Source organism: Zootoca vivipara, chromosome 7 (assembly GCF_963506605.1).
Source record: "Zootoca vivipara chromosome 7, rZooViv1.1, whole genome shotgun sequence".
Lineage (NCBI taxonomy): Eukaryota > Metazoa > Chordata > Lepidosauria > Squamata > Lacertidae > Zootoca > Zootoca vivipara.
This window is the reverse complement of record NC_083282.1, coordinates 34,105,827-34,123,699: the sequence shown is the minus strand read 5'-3', so window position 1 is coordinate 34,123,699 and position 17,873 is coordinate 34,105,827. Positions and strand designations below refer to the sequence as shown.

Below are 17,873 nucleotides of genomic sequence, written 5' to 3'. Positions count from 1 at the left end.
ACACATATCACAATATACTCTAGTAGGACCATGTGCTGTACCAATGCATATTAACAATTTGATGGCCTAGGTTAAGGAGTAAATTCTGATTGCCCTTGACTACTAGTTTTTATTGAGCATGTCTTACATTAGCTATATGTGGTTGTACAGTCCTGCAGCAATGTTATTAAAGCTACTTGGTGTTGTAGATTTAGGGGTGAATAGGTGAAGATAAGTTTGGCTTTAGTTGGCTTTCAACAAAAACTTACCTCCTTATTCTAGTATTATCAAATGGTTCTCCTCCTCTACCTTTTCCATCCTCTTTCCTTATGCATTTAAGGTTGCAATCTTATGCATACTTACTTGGGAGTAAGTCTCAAAGAATTCAGTGTCATTTACTTCTGAGTATAGAGTTTCATTTTAAGTCTTTAAAAGCATAAAGCTGATGGTAGGGCATTATGTCTTTAGTGTGATTTATTTATAATGCTTAGTTATGATAGGGACTGTTGAAAAAATGTTTTTGTGAGATTTTTTTGAGATTTTACTTTTACTTTGAGATGCAAGTAAAAGTAAATATACAAGTAATGCACAAAAAGTAAAGACTATAATCTCTAATTGTGTACAGTATATATAAACAAAATATCCAGAGCAATATAAACACACCAGCACAGGTTGTAATACAGTGGTATCTTGGTTTAAGTACACAATTGGTTCCGGAAGTCTGTACTTAACTTGAAGCGTACTTAAGCTGAAGCGAACTTTCCCATTGAAAGTAATGGAAAGTGGATTAATGCGTTCCAGACGGTCCGCGGAGTACTTAAACTGAAGCGTACTTAACCTGAAGCGAACTTTCCCATTGAAAGTAATGGATAGTGGATTAATCCGTTCCAGACGGGTCCATTAAGTACTCAACCTGAAGTGTACTTAACCTGAAGTATGAGTGTAATTGGTTCTGGAAGTCCGTACTTAACCTGAAGCGTACTTAACCTGAAGCGAACTTTCCCATTGAAAGTAATGGAAAGTGGATTAATCCGTTCCAGACAGGTCCACAGAGTACTTAAACTGAAAGTACTCAAACCGAAGCGTACTTAAACCGAGGTATGACTGTATGCCATTTCTAAGTCAAAAGGATAAAGTTTTTGAAAAATTAGTAAAAGATTTAGTGTGTATATGGTTGATTATAAATGAGAACATATATTTAATGAAAAACCCAAAGATTTTAATGCCCTTTCTACCATGCATTGTATCTATCATGCTGAAAATCCACTGCAAATCCCTGCAAATAGCTTTAAAACCAATGAAACAAGTCAACAAAAGCCAGAATATTTAAAGTTGACCTTTACTCAGGTGGCTTTGCTCTTTTTCCAGCTGAGAGGGAGTATACAGCCCTAACTTTGAATTTCCTGGCTCTTATTGCTGTGAATTGCAAGAACCAAGTGGTAGCTCCCTCTTGGATTATTTTCTTCTTATGAATATACACTATGATGGAGAACATTAGAAGCAGCCTTGTATGGATGTAGAAAACAGAGGTATAGTATAGGTGGTAAAGAGTTTCTTACTGAATATATGTTATCATAAGCAGATAATCCTTTCATAGCATCTTTCCAGCTTATAAATAAGTTGAGGTTGGCATAAATATATAGATATAAGCAATGGTATTACAGTAAGCCCACAATGTATTTGCATTTAACTTGCGTGCATTCAGCTTTATGTATTTGGCAATTATTTAAAAAATGGGATCAGACCCTAGAAAAAAAGAACCCAATGTCTTTGCACCCCAGCGTCCTTTGGCTATATGTGATTGGGCTTTAGGTGCGATTTCCAAAACATAATCCCTGATTTACAGATTTACTGTATATATGTTAATAGGAATGTAAGTTGAGTGGTTAGGTTAATGTGCATTAAAAACTGGCCATTGTGCAAATTCATCAGGCCTCATGGAGAACGTACATTTATTCCTTCCATGAAGAGGAATTTGCACACATTTTCAGTTCAGTATACACAATCTTCAACAGGCCCTGGAGAATGTGCAAATCTTGGATGAATTTTGTACGGTCTTGAGCTATTATGCATAATCCCCAACAAGAAAGGGAACTTTTACTTCTTCTCTCCCCTTCCCACATTTCTGGTGGACATTCCCCTCCTTCGGTGCTGCTATTAAGCTAATGGTGTTTTTTTAAAATAGTAGCTGGGGCCAATCTTAATAGGAATCACAGGGGAGAGAAGATGTAACCACCTGAAGAAGGGTTACCCAGCAGGTAAAAGAAAGCTGGGAGATAAAGTGTAAAGTACATCTGATCTTACATGCCGCCACCCTACACACTGGAAGGAGGATGGAAGGTGCTACTCAGCTGTCTAGGAAACAGCTGAGAGTGGTTAAAAGGGGTGCTGGCTTGCAGGAAAAAGGGCTCCTTTAGAGGAAAGGTGGGATAAAAAATGCAATCAATCAATTAATTAATAAGCTTTCAAGCCACCCATTCCTAATTCTTGGGCAATCAGTGTGTGGGTATCTTGTGGACCACGTAACATTACATTGGGGAGTACAGATTGCAGGCTTCCGAACAAAAAATAAAGAAGAGCATTTGTTTCTTGGAGACTGCACATACTGATTTGATAATGTGCATGTGTCCAAAGAACATATAAAATACATGGAAGGAATGTACATACCGTAAAGCCTGTTGGAGATTATGCAATGTACTATATGCCCATCCCCCCAATGCCCATTGGGTATTATGTATTTTGGCTGGGAAATCTGCACAGTTCCCTCCTCATAAGGATTCCGTGCACATTCTCCATGAGGCCTGGTGAATATGCACAATGGCTAGCTATTATGCACATTAACCATTCAAGTTACATTCCCCTTACCATATACATGCTCATCTGGCACTGTTTGCATGTACCACTAAGCCAAAACATGCAAATCTAAGCTTAATGCAAAAGAACAAAATTCAGGTTCCCATACAGAATATCACTGCTTCTTTGCTCTTCCTCTGGTCCTCCTGTGAATAAAGCCATGGTTTGGCTTAGCATTGCATCTGAAGCCAGATAAACCATGAGTAGTAAGTCATAGAACAGAACTTGGCTACAGTTTGTGCTTTCTCTGCAGCAAGATAAAGATAGGCCTCAGATGTAAAGCTTAGTCCAGCCATAGTTTATCCCTGGGTAGCAGCAGGATCAGAAGAGGACCAAAGTAACCACCATCTTCTCTCCAGGAACCCACAGATTGGCTGACCAGTTCTCAACAGGTTTGGCTTTGTGATGTGTGCAGATGGTGTCAAAATATGATTTACAGCCTAAACGTGGTCTGCAACCAACCAAAAAGGTATCTGCAACCTACCCACTGTTTCATAATCACTTACCTCATTTAGTGAGGTACACTAAGGAGGTAGGAAAGAGATGTGGAAAACGTCATACGTGACGAAGAGATGCAAAGATGGATGTGCATCACAGTGACGGGAGTTAAAATGCAAGGGAGCAAGGGCCAAATCGGATGCAACACTAGGAAGGTTGTGTGTAGCAGTGAAGAAACAGAATTTCCATAGTGATTCAAAGTTGCTACATGTGTGTTGCAGTGTACATCTCTACAATCTTAATCTGTATGTACAGCATGAGTATGCAACTGTAACACGGGATGTTGCCCAAAGATTTCAAACAATATGAGAATGCATCATGTTTCCTGACTATGTGGCTGTTTATTAAAATATGGGATTCTTTTTCTTTTCATTTCTTACTAGACATGGAGATGACCTGATAGTTACACCTTTTGCTCAGGTATGTTCCAAATATTGTGACACTGATTCTAGTGCTGATGGTGGCCTATCTAAGGCATTTGAGAGCCCAGAGTGAACTTATGAGTATTGCACCTTTGCTTCATAAGGATCCTGGCCCATGTGATTCCTCCTTCGTCACTGCTTCTGGACTTCTGATTTGTCAGGCTTCACAGGTCTTACTGTCAACCATAATGTGTTGATCACAACCTCCCCATTCTGGCCCCACCCTACCCCAGGCATCCTGTTCCAAATCATGGCATTACTAGATTGTGATAGTTGCATTATAGTTATCACTTCTTTTTCATCAGCTTCATGTGCCAGTTGTTTCCTACAAATTGCTGTCCTGATTAAGGATGTATGAGATCAGCTGTGTATATTGTATAATGAAGTTGAATATTTAGCAGCTTCTTTGCTTGTTAGGCACATAAATTCAATACTGTGAAATCCCATTGTTTTAATGGGAAAGTGTCGATCATGTTCTTAGTTCTCTCCCACTAATTAAATCAATGAAGTTTTAGAGTATTTAACTGTCTAAATGTTTATATGTACATTCTGAATGCTTGCATTTGTTTAAATATTCAATGTGGCCTTATTTTTTGTAGGTCTTGGCTAGTTTGAGAAGTGTAAGGAATAACTTCACATTATTGACAAATCTGCAAGGAGCAGCAAACAAGTAAGTTGCCTCCTTTTTTAAAAAAGTGCTACAAAATTCACTTAGCTTCCATCCTCTTACTAAAGAGGAAGAACACTGGAATGAGTGGAATCTAGGTTTGACAAAATATGCACATAATTGCACCATAAAGGCATATCTTCAATCTCAGACTGATTTTTTACCAATGCTAGCCCCTGATTAACACTTTGTTCAGGGAGGGACCTATAGTGAAAAACATGAGGCCCAATGTACGTAGCTGTCAAGTTTTCCCTTTTCTCATGAGGAAGCCTATTCAGCATAAAGGAATTTCCCTTTTAAAAAGGGAGAACTTGACAGCTATGCCAATGTAATGCATGCAGCCTATCTCATATTGAACTCATGACCAAATCCAACTGATTTTTAATGAAACTGGATTTTGGTCCCTATTTACACTTGAGAATAATTGGGGGTAAAACTTTAGAAACCGATGGGGGTTCTGTAATAGTTTCAAATGTGTCCAGGAATTTTACCTAGCCTGTTGAACTATTTGTGAATGCAAAGCACTATGCTATAAATTGGGCACTCCTAAGCATGGCTAATGGCAAAACTGCTTATCTATTGAGGTTTGTATGACAGCAGTAATAAGCAGTAATAAGCAGTAAGCAGTAATAAGACAGACAGGATGTTGCTGGACTCCAGCTCCCATCAGCCCCAATCAGTATGGCCCATTGTTAAAGACAATAGTATTATTACACTAATGTTGGAAAGAGGACATGGCTGAGACAAATAGTGGCTTGTGTCAAGCCACCTAAATAGGGTTGCCAGACTCAATAGAGGACAGGACTTATTGGAAATTAAAACAAAGGGTCTGCTGGTTTCTCTTTAAGGTTTCCAGACTCAAAAGAGAGCAGGGCAATTAAAGGCACAGAAGTCCTTTCCTCTATTGAGTCTGGCAACCCTACACCTAAAGGGCTCATGCCCAGGTGAAAGTTAAAGTAAGAATTTCCAACTTGCAGTTTACTTTCTTAGCCCTCTAAATTACAGGGGAAAGACTGCAAACCTAACCAGTCAGTAAGCCTGACTGAATTCAGTAAGACTGACTTCTGAGTAGACATTGTTAGGATTCTGCTATACGCTAAGAAGTGTTGAATTCAATAAAGATTGAAGTCAGACATTACATTCCCCTTCTGCATTATATGATATGAAACAGTGTCACATCAGATCGCTATTTCTCATGTGGCTATGTTTGAAGAAAATGAAGCATTTCTTCTATATCTTCAAAACCTCCACCATCTCTTTACTGTCATGGAGGCACTTGTAACAGAATTCATTATATTTTATTCTCATTTTGCTCCAGCATTTGAGATCAATTGAAACTGGTTAAAACTGATGACTATTTGAGAGAATTAGCTTTTTCACAGGATGTCTTTTTTTGTTGGTCTTGGAGAGGCGTTAAGTGGTATTAAAGCAAGCTAGAATGTCACATATAACTACCGGTAGTACACACGCACTCTCTGTCTCTTTAGACTTGTAAAGGCATCCCAATGCAATAAGTATGCATGTGTTGATCTATCCATATCAAAAGCACTTCTTCTTTCAGCTCATGATTTCATAGAGTGCAACCTCACTTTACTTAGACTTGCCCTCGTGTGGAAGTTGCTTGCAAATGAATCTATGTGGTGGTTGCGCCACGTGGCAAGTGCTGCATTGATCAGGCAATATGTGCAGGGCCGGCGCGTCCATTTAGGCGAAGTAGGCCGCTGCCTTGGGTGCCAAAATGGAGGGGGCGCTGGCCAGCCTGCCTGAAGCCGCTCAACAGGCACAGCTGACAGGTGCAGTGGGGGCGGCGGGGGGGGGAGGCAGAGGCGCATGGGGAGCGCGAGCCTGGGGCCACCTCGCCACGCCTCTCAGCTGTTTTTTATTTTATTTTAATTTATTTATTTCTATTTTTATTTTTTCCTATTTCCTATTTTCTATTTTTTATTATTTATTGATTTATTTTTAATTATTATTTGGGGGGGCAGAAGGTGATCTCGCCTAGGGCGCAATAAACCCTAGCACCGGCCTTGAATATGTGGTATCCTCTATGCAAAACATTCCAGTTTGCTGCTTATGGATACATGGAGAGAAGAAAAAACATTGCTATAAGCTGATCCATATGAAAAGATTCTACATTCACACAATTCACATAACCATCAATTGTTCATGTGAAATGGGCAAAATGAATGTATTAACAGGTACCTACCAGCCCTGGCAATATGAATCTTACGATGCATTATTTATACCTATACAGGAGGTCACCGGCAGCAAATCAACCACCAGTCTCCAGGGTTAACATTCAGGGTATGTATTCTGTTGAACGAACAATGTTTAAGTGGCAATTACAGGTAAAACTTGTAAAATTAGAATATTGTCAAAAAGTGCATTTATCTCAGTAACGCAACTCAAAAGGTGAAACCAATATATGAGATAGATGCATGGCATGCAAAGCAAGACATGGCAAGCCTTTATTTGTTGTAATTGTAATTATTTATCATTAGGCGGGTCAATTATAAATGGAATGTAATTAATGAAATGTAACAGCAATGTTTATTTTTGTATTATTGTAACTATTTGTTTTATTACTGTAGAATTTCCAAAAGAAAGCATTTGTAAAAAATTAAAAGAAAAAAAATTATAAATTGCATTACGTACTGAAATAAATGCAATTTTCGACGATATTCTAATTTTCTTAGTTTCACCTGTATTTTTTATTTTAATAAACAGTTAACAATACTATTGATTCCATTAAAACCCATTAGAGATATAATATTTCAATCATCAGGGCTAAGTACACTTACAGCATAGAGCAAATCTGTGTAATAATTGTACAGAATATAATCAGAACTGCAGTGCTTCCCCCTTGTTTCTTTGTATTTGTTCTGGTCATTCATGAGAGGTGGATAGAAAACTCTTTGACAATTATAACCCGAGTGGGTAATCCAGGAAAAGCACTTTTTAAAACATGTGCAATGGTTTGTGACTAAGAAGATTGTTATTGTGGAAAGGTTAGTGGCTGTCCATTGAGAAAACTGGATATACTGTAGAGAATCCAGCAGATGGCAAGATATGTATGCAACACATTAGCTAGAAGAAGGGGGAAACAGTGATAGAAAAGAAGAGATATAGCAAAAGATTCAGTGATGTAATGTGGGGTGGCTTTACACTTGGTTTGTGACCAACCCGGTTATACAAGTTTTACATAGAGACTTCTGCAGCAGAGTGATGCATTTCACTATCTTAAATTCTTTGTGCAGATACAGCAGGGGTCACTAACTTTTGGGGGCACATTTGCAAACAGAAGAAACTCACGGGCAGCACACACATCCTGCAACTAAATATGCAGAGCAACCCATTCCATTGGCTCCAATGCTTCTTTCAAGCCTAATTTCAGCATGTGGACAACAGGGAAGGCTTCTGCAGCCATAGGTGCACCACCAGGCAACAAGTTGGCGACCCCATGTTGGCTGTACCTAACTGATGGCAGTGTGTTCATAAGCTGAAATACTGTGTTGCATTTCATTAATCATTCATAAGTTGCCTTGGACTATGAAAAAGCCTTTTCAAAGTTCATGCAGCAGGCCTACTCATAACAGTACAGTATGTGCCTTCTTGGGCCATGCAAGAGCCCTAAGCATAAGCCTTCATTTAAGAAACCCTTAGTGAGTTAAGGACTTTCCCTACGTGCGAAGACGGAGTGGATTGAGTGGACAAGACCAAGAAGTCAAGAAGGCAGTTTTCTGCATGTGCTGTAGGGGGAAGTGAAGGGCAGATGGGTCTCATCAATCTGGGAACGTAGCCCATCTAGGAGAAGGAAAACTCTGATCCTAAACCTCTGCTGCCTTGTGGGATATCTTTGGGAGTGGAGTTCCTAAGATGATTGGATGGACCTTGTATGTATTCCTTCCCAGTGGCAAACCTTGCCGCTTGGCTGCCCGGGGCGGCAAAGGCGGAGGCGCCCCCTGGGGGCGTGGCATCGCGACGCATGCATGGTCCGTCCAGGCTGGCGCTGCTGCTCCCGCGTAAGGTTGCAACAAGAGCAGCAGCACCAGCCCGGCTGCCACTCGCACACAGCGGCCCTGACGCGTGCACACTCCATATGCGCCGAGATGCTGCACATGCGCAGTCAGTACGTGCTGCTGCTGGCACACAGCGACCCGTAATGGGCTGCCGCTCGCGGGGCTGCCAGGACGGACCGCGTACGGCGTGCGCAGGCGGAGGCGAGGGACGGGGAGGGGCGCCCTGAGTGGAGCCTCCCCCCAGAGTGGAGCCCAGGGCGGGCCCCCCCACCGCCCCCACCTTGCTACGCTACTGCTCCTTCCAGCAACTCTTGCAGCCAAGCTGGTGCCAAACATATTGCTCTGCTTTCCTTTGGACCACATCAGTGAGTCGTGTCATCTGGGCAGCCCAGAACCTCCATACACACTGCCCAGGCTTGTGCCCTGGAGAATTCACTGCACTGCTGCTAACACAGCGGTTTGACTTCAGCTCTGGAGGCACTCTCCATTGTCTCTTGAGATAGGCGGATGCCAACAAGAACAACAAAAACCCTTTACTGATGACAAGTGCTGGGATACTGATGCAAGTGCAATGCCTTGCTGTTCTCTTGCGCAGAGGCATCAGCTGGAACCAAGGATACTACTACCAAGCTCAAAGATAGCTTCTCTTAACAATTCTAGAAATTACTCGTTTTTGTCGCTCATCCTTTTGTTCCTTCCAACTTCTATCATAGGACACATTGACATAGGTCACCATCATCCTATGTCAATGGGGGGTATTGCATCATCCTCAAACTGAAACAGCAATCTTTTACCATTGAAAAATGCAATTCAATCCTCAGATCATCATCCATGCCTTAGCAATGGTTGTATGGCCTTTGACTGCTCAGGTATAACAATACTGAATATTGCTTGTGTAATCATGAGTGAAGAAGCTCCCAGTTCTTCCACACACCCCAAATGCCAACAGAATGTTACTTTTTATCATTTCACAAGTATTCCTTTATTCTTCTGAAAGACAATAATTTCACATATGGTCTTTTTTGCTTCTTCTTTCTTTTAAAGTGGAAATATCAATCAAAGGATCACCTTAAAGATCCCTGTTGCAGATATCTGGTCAAAATGTTGATATTTAGTCACAGGGAGAAGAAAAAAAATACAAATAATAGATTGTTGCCTGGTGAAAACAATACACACCAAGTTATAATTCCCTGGTGTGTCAACCCATGTGGCTTGTGACTTTAAAAATTCAGGCTGGGATAATCATGAAAACATTCTTGGACTCTTCAAAATATTTTCCCAATTATAAGTCCTAAGATTTAATCCTAGTCAGTACTGTAGTTTAAAGAGATAATATTGATCTTTGCATACCTTTTTTCCTGAATGCTGCCCACTGTGTTCATAGCAATTTCAGAATTTCGCGTGTCCTTAACCACTAGTTCAATATATGCATCATCTACTGTGGGCGTGTTTCTAACAAGGTCACCCCATTTGTGCAAGCACTTCCACTCTTCCCCTGTGTGCCTCCACAATCTGTTCTGGGAGTTCTTCCGATCCCCAGAGCACATCTGGAATGGGTATGGAGCATGAACAGAAGAGGAAGAGGAATTTGCATTGTGCAAGCAAAAAATCCGTGTGCAAAAAGGACATCTTGGTTGGATACAACCATGTCTCTTTATATTACTTGCACTAATTTGGTTCTCTCATTTTTTAAAAAAAGTGCAAACTACACTATATATTACTTTGCTTTTAAGTTTTATGTTTTAGTGGAGTTACATGTTTACCTTGCCCATTATTTGAAACAATATACTTATAGAGTAGGGGTGGGAAATTCCCATCAGCCTGAGAACATGGCTAGTGGTCAGGAATCATGTAGTCCAGCAACATCTGCAGGGTCACAGTTTCCCCATGCCTGTAACAAACTAGGTGCGAATTTATTTTTATTTTGTCCAAGTGTCTAAGAAAGATGCACAGATATTTAAAGTATACGAGTGATGCTTCCTAGTAGATCAGTGTTATTTTCCATCACAGGTTGCTTCATAGCTGCCAAGTTTCCCTTTTCTCACGAGGAAGCCTATTCAGCATAAGGGAAAATCCCTGTAAAAAAGGGATAACTTGGCAGCTATGGGTTGCTTCTCTTGTTAACAAGGCTAGGTACTCCCTTTACAATCATCATAGAATACACACAATCAACTGACATCAGTTGAATCAGAGGAGATTGTTCTCTTTGCTTTAGAAGTGTGACTTGTATCCTGTTATGAGAAGCACAAAATGCTTAAAGCCAGCTGACAAGTGTAATGTTCCTTGGTGAAGGAGGCAGACCTCATTCAGCATTTGCACTGGAAATGAACACAACACATTACTTGGCACTAAATAGAATTTCCAGAACTTGGCAAGCAAATGGCAATTCTTCACTCATTATGTTTTTTTAAAAGATTGTACAAGGAGTTTCTTTGCCCCACAGAGGAGTATAGAATCGTAGAATCATGGAATTGTAGAATTTGAAGGGAGCACAAAGATAAATCTAGCCCAACGCCCTGCAATGCAGGAACCTTTCTCCCGATGTGAGGCTTGAACCCACGACCCTGAGAGGAAGGGTCACACGCTCTACCGACTGAGCCATCCCTCGGACAGGACAGTAATATTCAACACAGATATAATGTTTAGTGGATTTTTAATATTGAAAATGCTTCATACATATCATGACAGAAAACTTTACGGCAACCCTGTAAGGTAGGCCTTTGTTAATATCTCCATTTTGCCAGTGGGGAGCTGAGGGAGAAAACATACTGGCTTGCTTATGCCTACTCAGTGAGCTTGTGGCTAGGGCAGGATTTGAACTGGAGTTTTCCCAGCTCACATTCTGTTACTACACTATACTATCATGAATTATTACTAATTTAATGTTCTTTTAAACAGCTGTCCAGTCTTGTCATGAGATGTTTTCCTTAGTCTTAAAGCCACAGAGAGGACGAATAACGTGGACCCTGTGTTTTGTCCTAAAATCCAGCCAGATTCCCCCGCCCTTTCATTTTGTTGTAATTACAGACCACAGGAACACACAGAACTGTTTTCACAAATTAAAAAGACTCTTAAGGGGTCAAAAAGGCAAGTATTTGACAAATAAATAAATCTAGTTTGTGGGAACATCTGTTCTGCAACTGCGTGAAAAACTTTTATTTCAAGGAAACAGTAATATAATAGATATTGTTACTGATCCAAGTTGCTGTACCACAACCCTTGGCAGCAAAAATATATATGCAAAAATGTACCACTGCGTTCATCCAGTTACATACTGCTTCCATGCTGTTAATGCTTCTGAGAAGTTGCAGTTCCACTATCAGCTGGAAGCAGTCTCATGCTATTCCCAGGCATATGGGAATAGATGCATGGGGTTTATTATTTATAGCTGAGTGGTAGTAACATGATGTAGGATTTCTCCCATATGTTTTTTTCAGCCATTCTCCAGCAGCTAGTGAGAAAAGAAATTGTATTCAAAAAACTATCAAAGGCAAAAATAAGCTTTCAATGAAATTATCGTGGATGAGTTGTGGGTTTTTGCTTTGTTTTTGTCATGCTTGCCTTACTTTTGCGGTGGCCAAGAAGGAATTGTGAGTGACCTTTCATTCTTCAAATCATCTCACTAGTGGTCTGACTTTGCTGCCTCCTGGGTGCCTGCACTTAATCAAAGCCCAGGAGAAGACTTCCTTCCAGAGGGCTTTTTCGGCTCAGGAAGTACAGCAGCCAGAGACGGGCTGCAGAGTGCTGGAGAAATGTTTACTGGAAAGACAAACAGATATACTATTCTTGGCCACCTTACAGGAATAAGGTAAGCTCAAAACCCACAGAAATTCTAAGCTGCCTGGACAATGAGTTAGAAAAAATGGAAGCCTCTTTTGCATATGAAGAACGATTTCGGGAAATTGAACAGGACAGATTTCAACGCAGTACTGCTGAGCATTTTGGAATCTCTCTTTGCCTTGAAATGACCTGTTCTACACATCATTGCCTGCCAAGAACGCTGGAACTTATAGTCAAGCTCCTTGCGTTATTTGCTGCTATGGTGCCTTTAGCTCTCCTGCCCTCCACCAGGCAAATACATTTGTTTCCCCTCAAGTGTTTGGCCTGGCAAGGAAGCATGGGGAAGAACCATAGGTCAGTGGTTGAGCAAATGCTTTACATGCAAAAGATTGCAGGTTTCATCCATGACACCACCTTGTATGGCTAGGAAAGTCCTGTATCTCAGATACCGGGAGATGCTGGACGTCACTGTAGACAATAATGAACTAGGTAAACCAAGGTATAAGGCACTTTCCTATGTTATAGCTGAACAGTTTGTGATTTTAAGACACACACACACACACACACAATCCATCAATGTATTCCAAATGTTTGAAACTTAAACCATGCCATGAGTCTGGAGGTATGGTGGAGCTCAGGTGAAACAGACAAGGAGTGGGGAAAAGACTTAGCATCCATGCTTTTTTTTTTAAAAAAAAAGGGGGGTATATTTACCTGTGAAAATACTATAGAAAATAAAATCTATTTCAACATTTCATACAAATGGACAAGCAAACTCTTTAATCACCAACATTGCTGTTGAAAGAAAAATGAAAATTTAGGATAGTTCTAAATCCTCAATCCTGCATCACTGTTTTGTGAGTATTGGAGTGATCGTTCTGTGATATTTTGGCAGTAGAAAAGCTGTAATGTAACTTTTGAATAAATGTTTATTTAAAGAAGGGGATAGTTCTAAATAAACAAATTAGGTATAAATGTTTTACTTGAACTGAAAGCTAAATTATCTTCAAGACCACCCCGAGATGAATTATTTTACAGATTAAATCGGCATCTCCGGTATGATTTCCTGTCAGTTAGCCTCACTGAACACAGTGGAGTTCTTACTTCTGAGTAGACATATATAATATTAGACTGTGCAGGTATTACTTGAGTCTTATGGGGCTGTAGCATAATTTTTAAAGGATGAAATCATTTTTTTATGACGGTGAATTGTTGCAGAAACAGATTGAGGGTGAGGAGGAAGAGAGACAAAAAGAGAAAGCTCCTCAAGTGTTTTCAAAAGAAAACAAATGCAGCATGATAATTTATTACATGCCCAACAGTACAAAATCTGGCTTGTATGCTTTGCAACATTAGCTTGTGGATGCGTGCAACAAAGTGCATAGTTTCCCAAGGCTCATGGGATTTAACTATAGTAAAAGCTCTGCTGTAACGAGCAAGTGTGAAATGGTGTTTTTTTCTTTATTACTGCATCAACTGGCCTTTTCTTAAACTCCTTACATGCCTTTACATGAACAATCAAATGTACTTTTTTAATATGGATGTCTTCTTGTGCATGAAAGTCCAAAGAAAAAAAATAAATGGCTAGGTTGTAAATTATCTAAAATAGGCATTGTAACCAAATTGTACAACTATTTTGAGAACTTTTTTTTTTAATCCATAGAGATTATGGATGTGCATATAGTAAATGAGCTGTGGGAATTTGCTATCATAGCCCCAAATCTCATGACAATCTCTGAGGATTTTCTCACCCAGCTCAGGGTATGCATACTGATGCTTTGGGATATAGATGCTAATTCATGCACCCACCCAGTTATGCAGGATAAAATACTATAAGTGTTTATCATATATCGCTTGCAGAGTACTTCATAGTCTTCATTGTGGTTTTCTTGCACAATAACCTTATGAGGTAGGTGCAAAGGAATCATGGTAGAGCAGTGATTTCCTTAAGGTCACAGAAGAGTCTGTGTAGGATTTGAACCCAAATCTCTCAGACTCATATACTACTCACTGTCTCCTGGTAGGTCCAAACTGAAGCAATTTAAGTTGACCTTTAGTAATAGGACAGCTCTATACTAGAAATACAGGGATATAAAACTACTGCCTTTGTGACAGCAAAGGACTTTAAAGATCAGAAGTTATGTTACTTCTATGAAAACCAGTTCAGATGCAAAAAAATAAAAACGTTAATATAGCATTTATAGTGGGGTGTGATACTTGAAAATATCTAGTATCACCATCACAGAAGTAAGGAGGGATAGAAGCAAGCCAAGATTAACCATGTAAGTATCACAGACTTCAACAGGAAAGTTAAGCATGTGCCACTGAAATGTGTGGGCTTGCACAACAATCCTAAACATGACTACTCAGAGCTGAGTCTGTCTGATAAAGTTCAGAGGGGCTCACTTTCCAATAAATAGGTGGCAAAGATAGGGAACTGCCTTATACCAACTTAAACTATTAGTCCATCTTGCTCACTAAAGGTAAAGGGACCCCTGACCATTAGGTCCAGTCGTGACCGACTCTGGGGTTGCGCGCTCATCTCGCATTATTGGCCGAGGGAGCCAGCGTATAGCTTCCAGGTCATGTGGCCAGCATGACAAAGCCGCTTCTGGCAAACCAGAGCAGCACATGGAAACGCCGTTTACCTTCCCGCTATAGCGGTTCCTATTTATCTACTTGCATTTTGACGTGCTTTCGAACTGCTAGGTTGGCAGGAGCTGGGACTGAGCAACGGGAGCTCACCCCGTCACAGGGATTCGAACCGCCGACCTTCTGATCAGCAAGCCCTAGGCTCAGTGGTTTAACCACAGCGCCACCTGGGTCCCAATCTTGCTCACTATTGTATACTAACTGGCAGCAGCTGTTCAAGGTTCCAGGCAAGTCTCTGCTATTTCTTTGTGAAAATGCCAGGGATTGAACCCAGGATGGGTTCAGGATGGCCTCTTCCATTGAGCTATGGTCCTTCCTCTGGCTTTAAAAGAATTTAGACTGGCTAGATTACACTGTGTGTTTTTGACTGGTAGAAATCTAAATTAGGAAACTCAGCGGTGCCTCTCAATTGTTTTGTTTCTAATATAAAAGCTTTTTTAAAAAAATAGAAAGCAAATTTCTAATGAAGCTTGATGTTGTTGCAGATAGCTGGAAACAGCCAATAAGATAAGCTGTCATTTTGCGTTGTAAATGAAAATATTGCAATCTTTAAAATATACATAAAGTCTGCTGGAGAAAATGAAGAATAGTTCTTTTGTCAGATAATTCTTAAACTCACCCCACCCCACCCCAAATTAACTGGCTAATGTCCAATGATCCTGGCTACAACAGTGGCTTCTTTTCCTGCATTGCGAGGCTAGTTCATTCCCACAGAGAATCCACTTCTCATTTTCCCATTGCTTAGAAATACACACCCCCTGAAAGTTGGAATCATGCATCTTACTAAGTATTTCAGTTATGCTATTGACGTCAATGCAGTCATTAAATAGATTGCTGGCCCTCCCAACAGTAAGCTTGTGCCAAAGACCTAGAGGCAGACACGTTTTAAAAGAAGAACATCAGGTTTTCTTTTTAGAAGTTCAGAAAAATAAGAGGCAGCATTTCTCCCTTCACGTCTCTGTGCTTCACAAACCCCTCTTCCATCTTTTAGAAAATTCAGTTGCTTTTCATTGTTGGTAGATTAGCTCAGGAGTTGCCATTCTGTTACTATGTACATAAACAACCTTAAATGAGTGACTTAAAGAGTAGTTTCTTGTGATCAGCTCCGACTGAAAAGCAATGCTAATTTTACGTTCTTGTAGATGGACTTGCTTACATATATCATGTAACATTAAGTCAGCCAAACCTTTTTAGCCTTTGACTCCAGACGTTCTTCAAGGATTGATTTCATGGAGTCTATTAAAAAATCGCTGCCGTTTCTCCTCAGCGAGCCTCCCGTGGGCTCTGAAGATGTGTAAGCCAATCACGGTTCCATAGCAACCGATGTAAACTGTTCCCTGTCACCCACACCTGTGGACTCTCATGTTAGGCATTCCACACGTGCTACACCCATCATGCCCTCAGCCATTCCACCCAGTCCAACTGCCATCTATGGCAGCTGAGCAAGCAACAGTGATGTCAGTGGGACTCCCCGAGCGTAGCCAAGGAACCCTTCTGAGGTTCCAGAGGGGAGGAGGGGAGGCAAGCGCTCTTCCAAGACGAGAGTGACTGACAGATTCATTCATTATGTTAACCAGGGCAATACATACATCCTAGAGCTGCCTGCCCCATCCTCTTTAGATACACAGTGAAGGATATGCAGCTGTCCCAGACAGAATGGATCTGACAGGCAAGAGTTTTCTTTAAAAGGCCTTTTAGAGCTCCACAACGAGGATTATATGGCACCCTTAAACATGTGGTGGACGACCTTACCTTTTGATGGAACAATCAGGTATGTTTTACAACGCAAGCACTAGAATTGTTTTCTAGCGATTTGTAGGTAATCGAGCCTCTGCTTAATTGCCATTTGCCCTTCCTTATTGCTCCCTGCTTTTTTCAGTCTGTTAGGAAGATTCCTCCATCTAGCAAAGCCAAGTTCCTTTCATAATGTGCTCCAATGTAAACAGGAGGGCTCCAGCATCACTTCATACTACATTTCTTTTAAAAAAAAACAACCACTGAGCTGAATTCTGAGTTTTGTATACCATATGCAAACAGACTCAACCTTGAATAAAAGAGTCTGTCTGAAAGTGAAAGCCTGGGTTGATTAAATGTGCTTCATTGAGAGTGGTGATAGCTTTTCTACAGTGACATGTTCCCTCCCCCACAAAGCTGACATTTCTTGTCTCGAGGTGATTTCAGGCCTCCAATTTACTTACTTACTAACTTGCATCTATACATTTCCATGTCCAAATGAGAACTTCATTGGACTCTTGTCACCTGGGGCTGATTCAGAGCAGTGATCCTTTGAGCCATCCCAGCAACCTATCATCCTGGCCTCACAGATTGCCAGCTAGGAATGGGAAGGGTGAAATTTAGGAGCCTCAAAATAAAAGAAGGGGTCCATATGAACAGTGTGTCCGTAAGGAAGGATTTGCACATGCCAAATATTTAATAAAGCAAACTTTTAAGTTGTGTGAAATCAAATTCAAAATAAACTTCTGAAGCTGAGTTTTAGAGAATGAGAACTACTGCTGATGACTCATTCAAGCACTGAGAAAGTAGGTGGCAATGATTAGTCAAAGTTCTTCCTTTAACTCTTGCTGTTATGGGCAATATCCCATGCCTTCAGCTTTCCTAGCTCCTTCTGATATCAGCACCAGTCAGGAAAATCTGGCTAGAATCTACGGTATTATAGCTAGACATGGCTAGAATCTATTATTGCATGATATGATTATGAGAGCATGAAAAGTTTACTTCTGATGCTACCATTCGCTACAGAAGAAGAGTAAAAGAACTGCCTACATGTACTACTTGAGTTGAATTTTTATTTTAATTTGTTTTCAATTTTATATTTAAATTTAAATTCCATAAGGACTCCTGAGCCACTTTACACAGTAAGTTACATTAAAACCCTATCTTGCTAACACCCAGAAACTATAGATTAGGATTTTTTAGTGTCTCTTGGATGACAATTCACCTTCTTTTTTCAAACTTTAATTTGAAAGGCAGACTTGCTGTTTT

The 17,873-nt window shown here is 40.5% G+C and overlaps 1 protein-coding gene across 2 annotated transcripts in view; it reads left to right on the top strand.

Moving 5' to 3' along the window:
- PDE4B (phosphodiesterase 4B) overlaps positions 1-17,873 on the top strand; it is a 191,633-nt gene that overhangs the window by 132,901 nt on the left and 40,859 nt on the right. The window contains exons 3-5 of one of the 2 annotated variants that reach the window (XM_035121992.2): positions 3,714-3,750; positions 4,352-4,422; positions 6,674-6,723. In XM_035121992.2, coding sequence (XP_034977883.1) covers positions 3,714-3,750; positions 4,352-4,422; positions 6,674-6,723 — 158 coding nt within the window. Of the gene's footprint in view, positions 1-3,713; positions 3,751-4,351; positions 4,423-6,673; positions 6,724-16,399; positions 16,642-17,873 lie in introns of those variants that run through there. The other variant, XM_035121994.2, reaches the window with a different exon arrangement.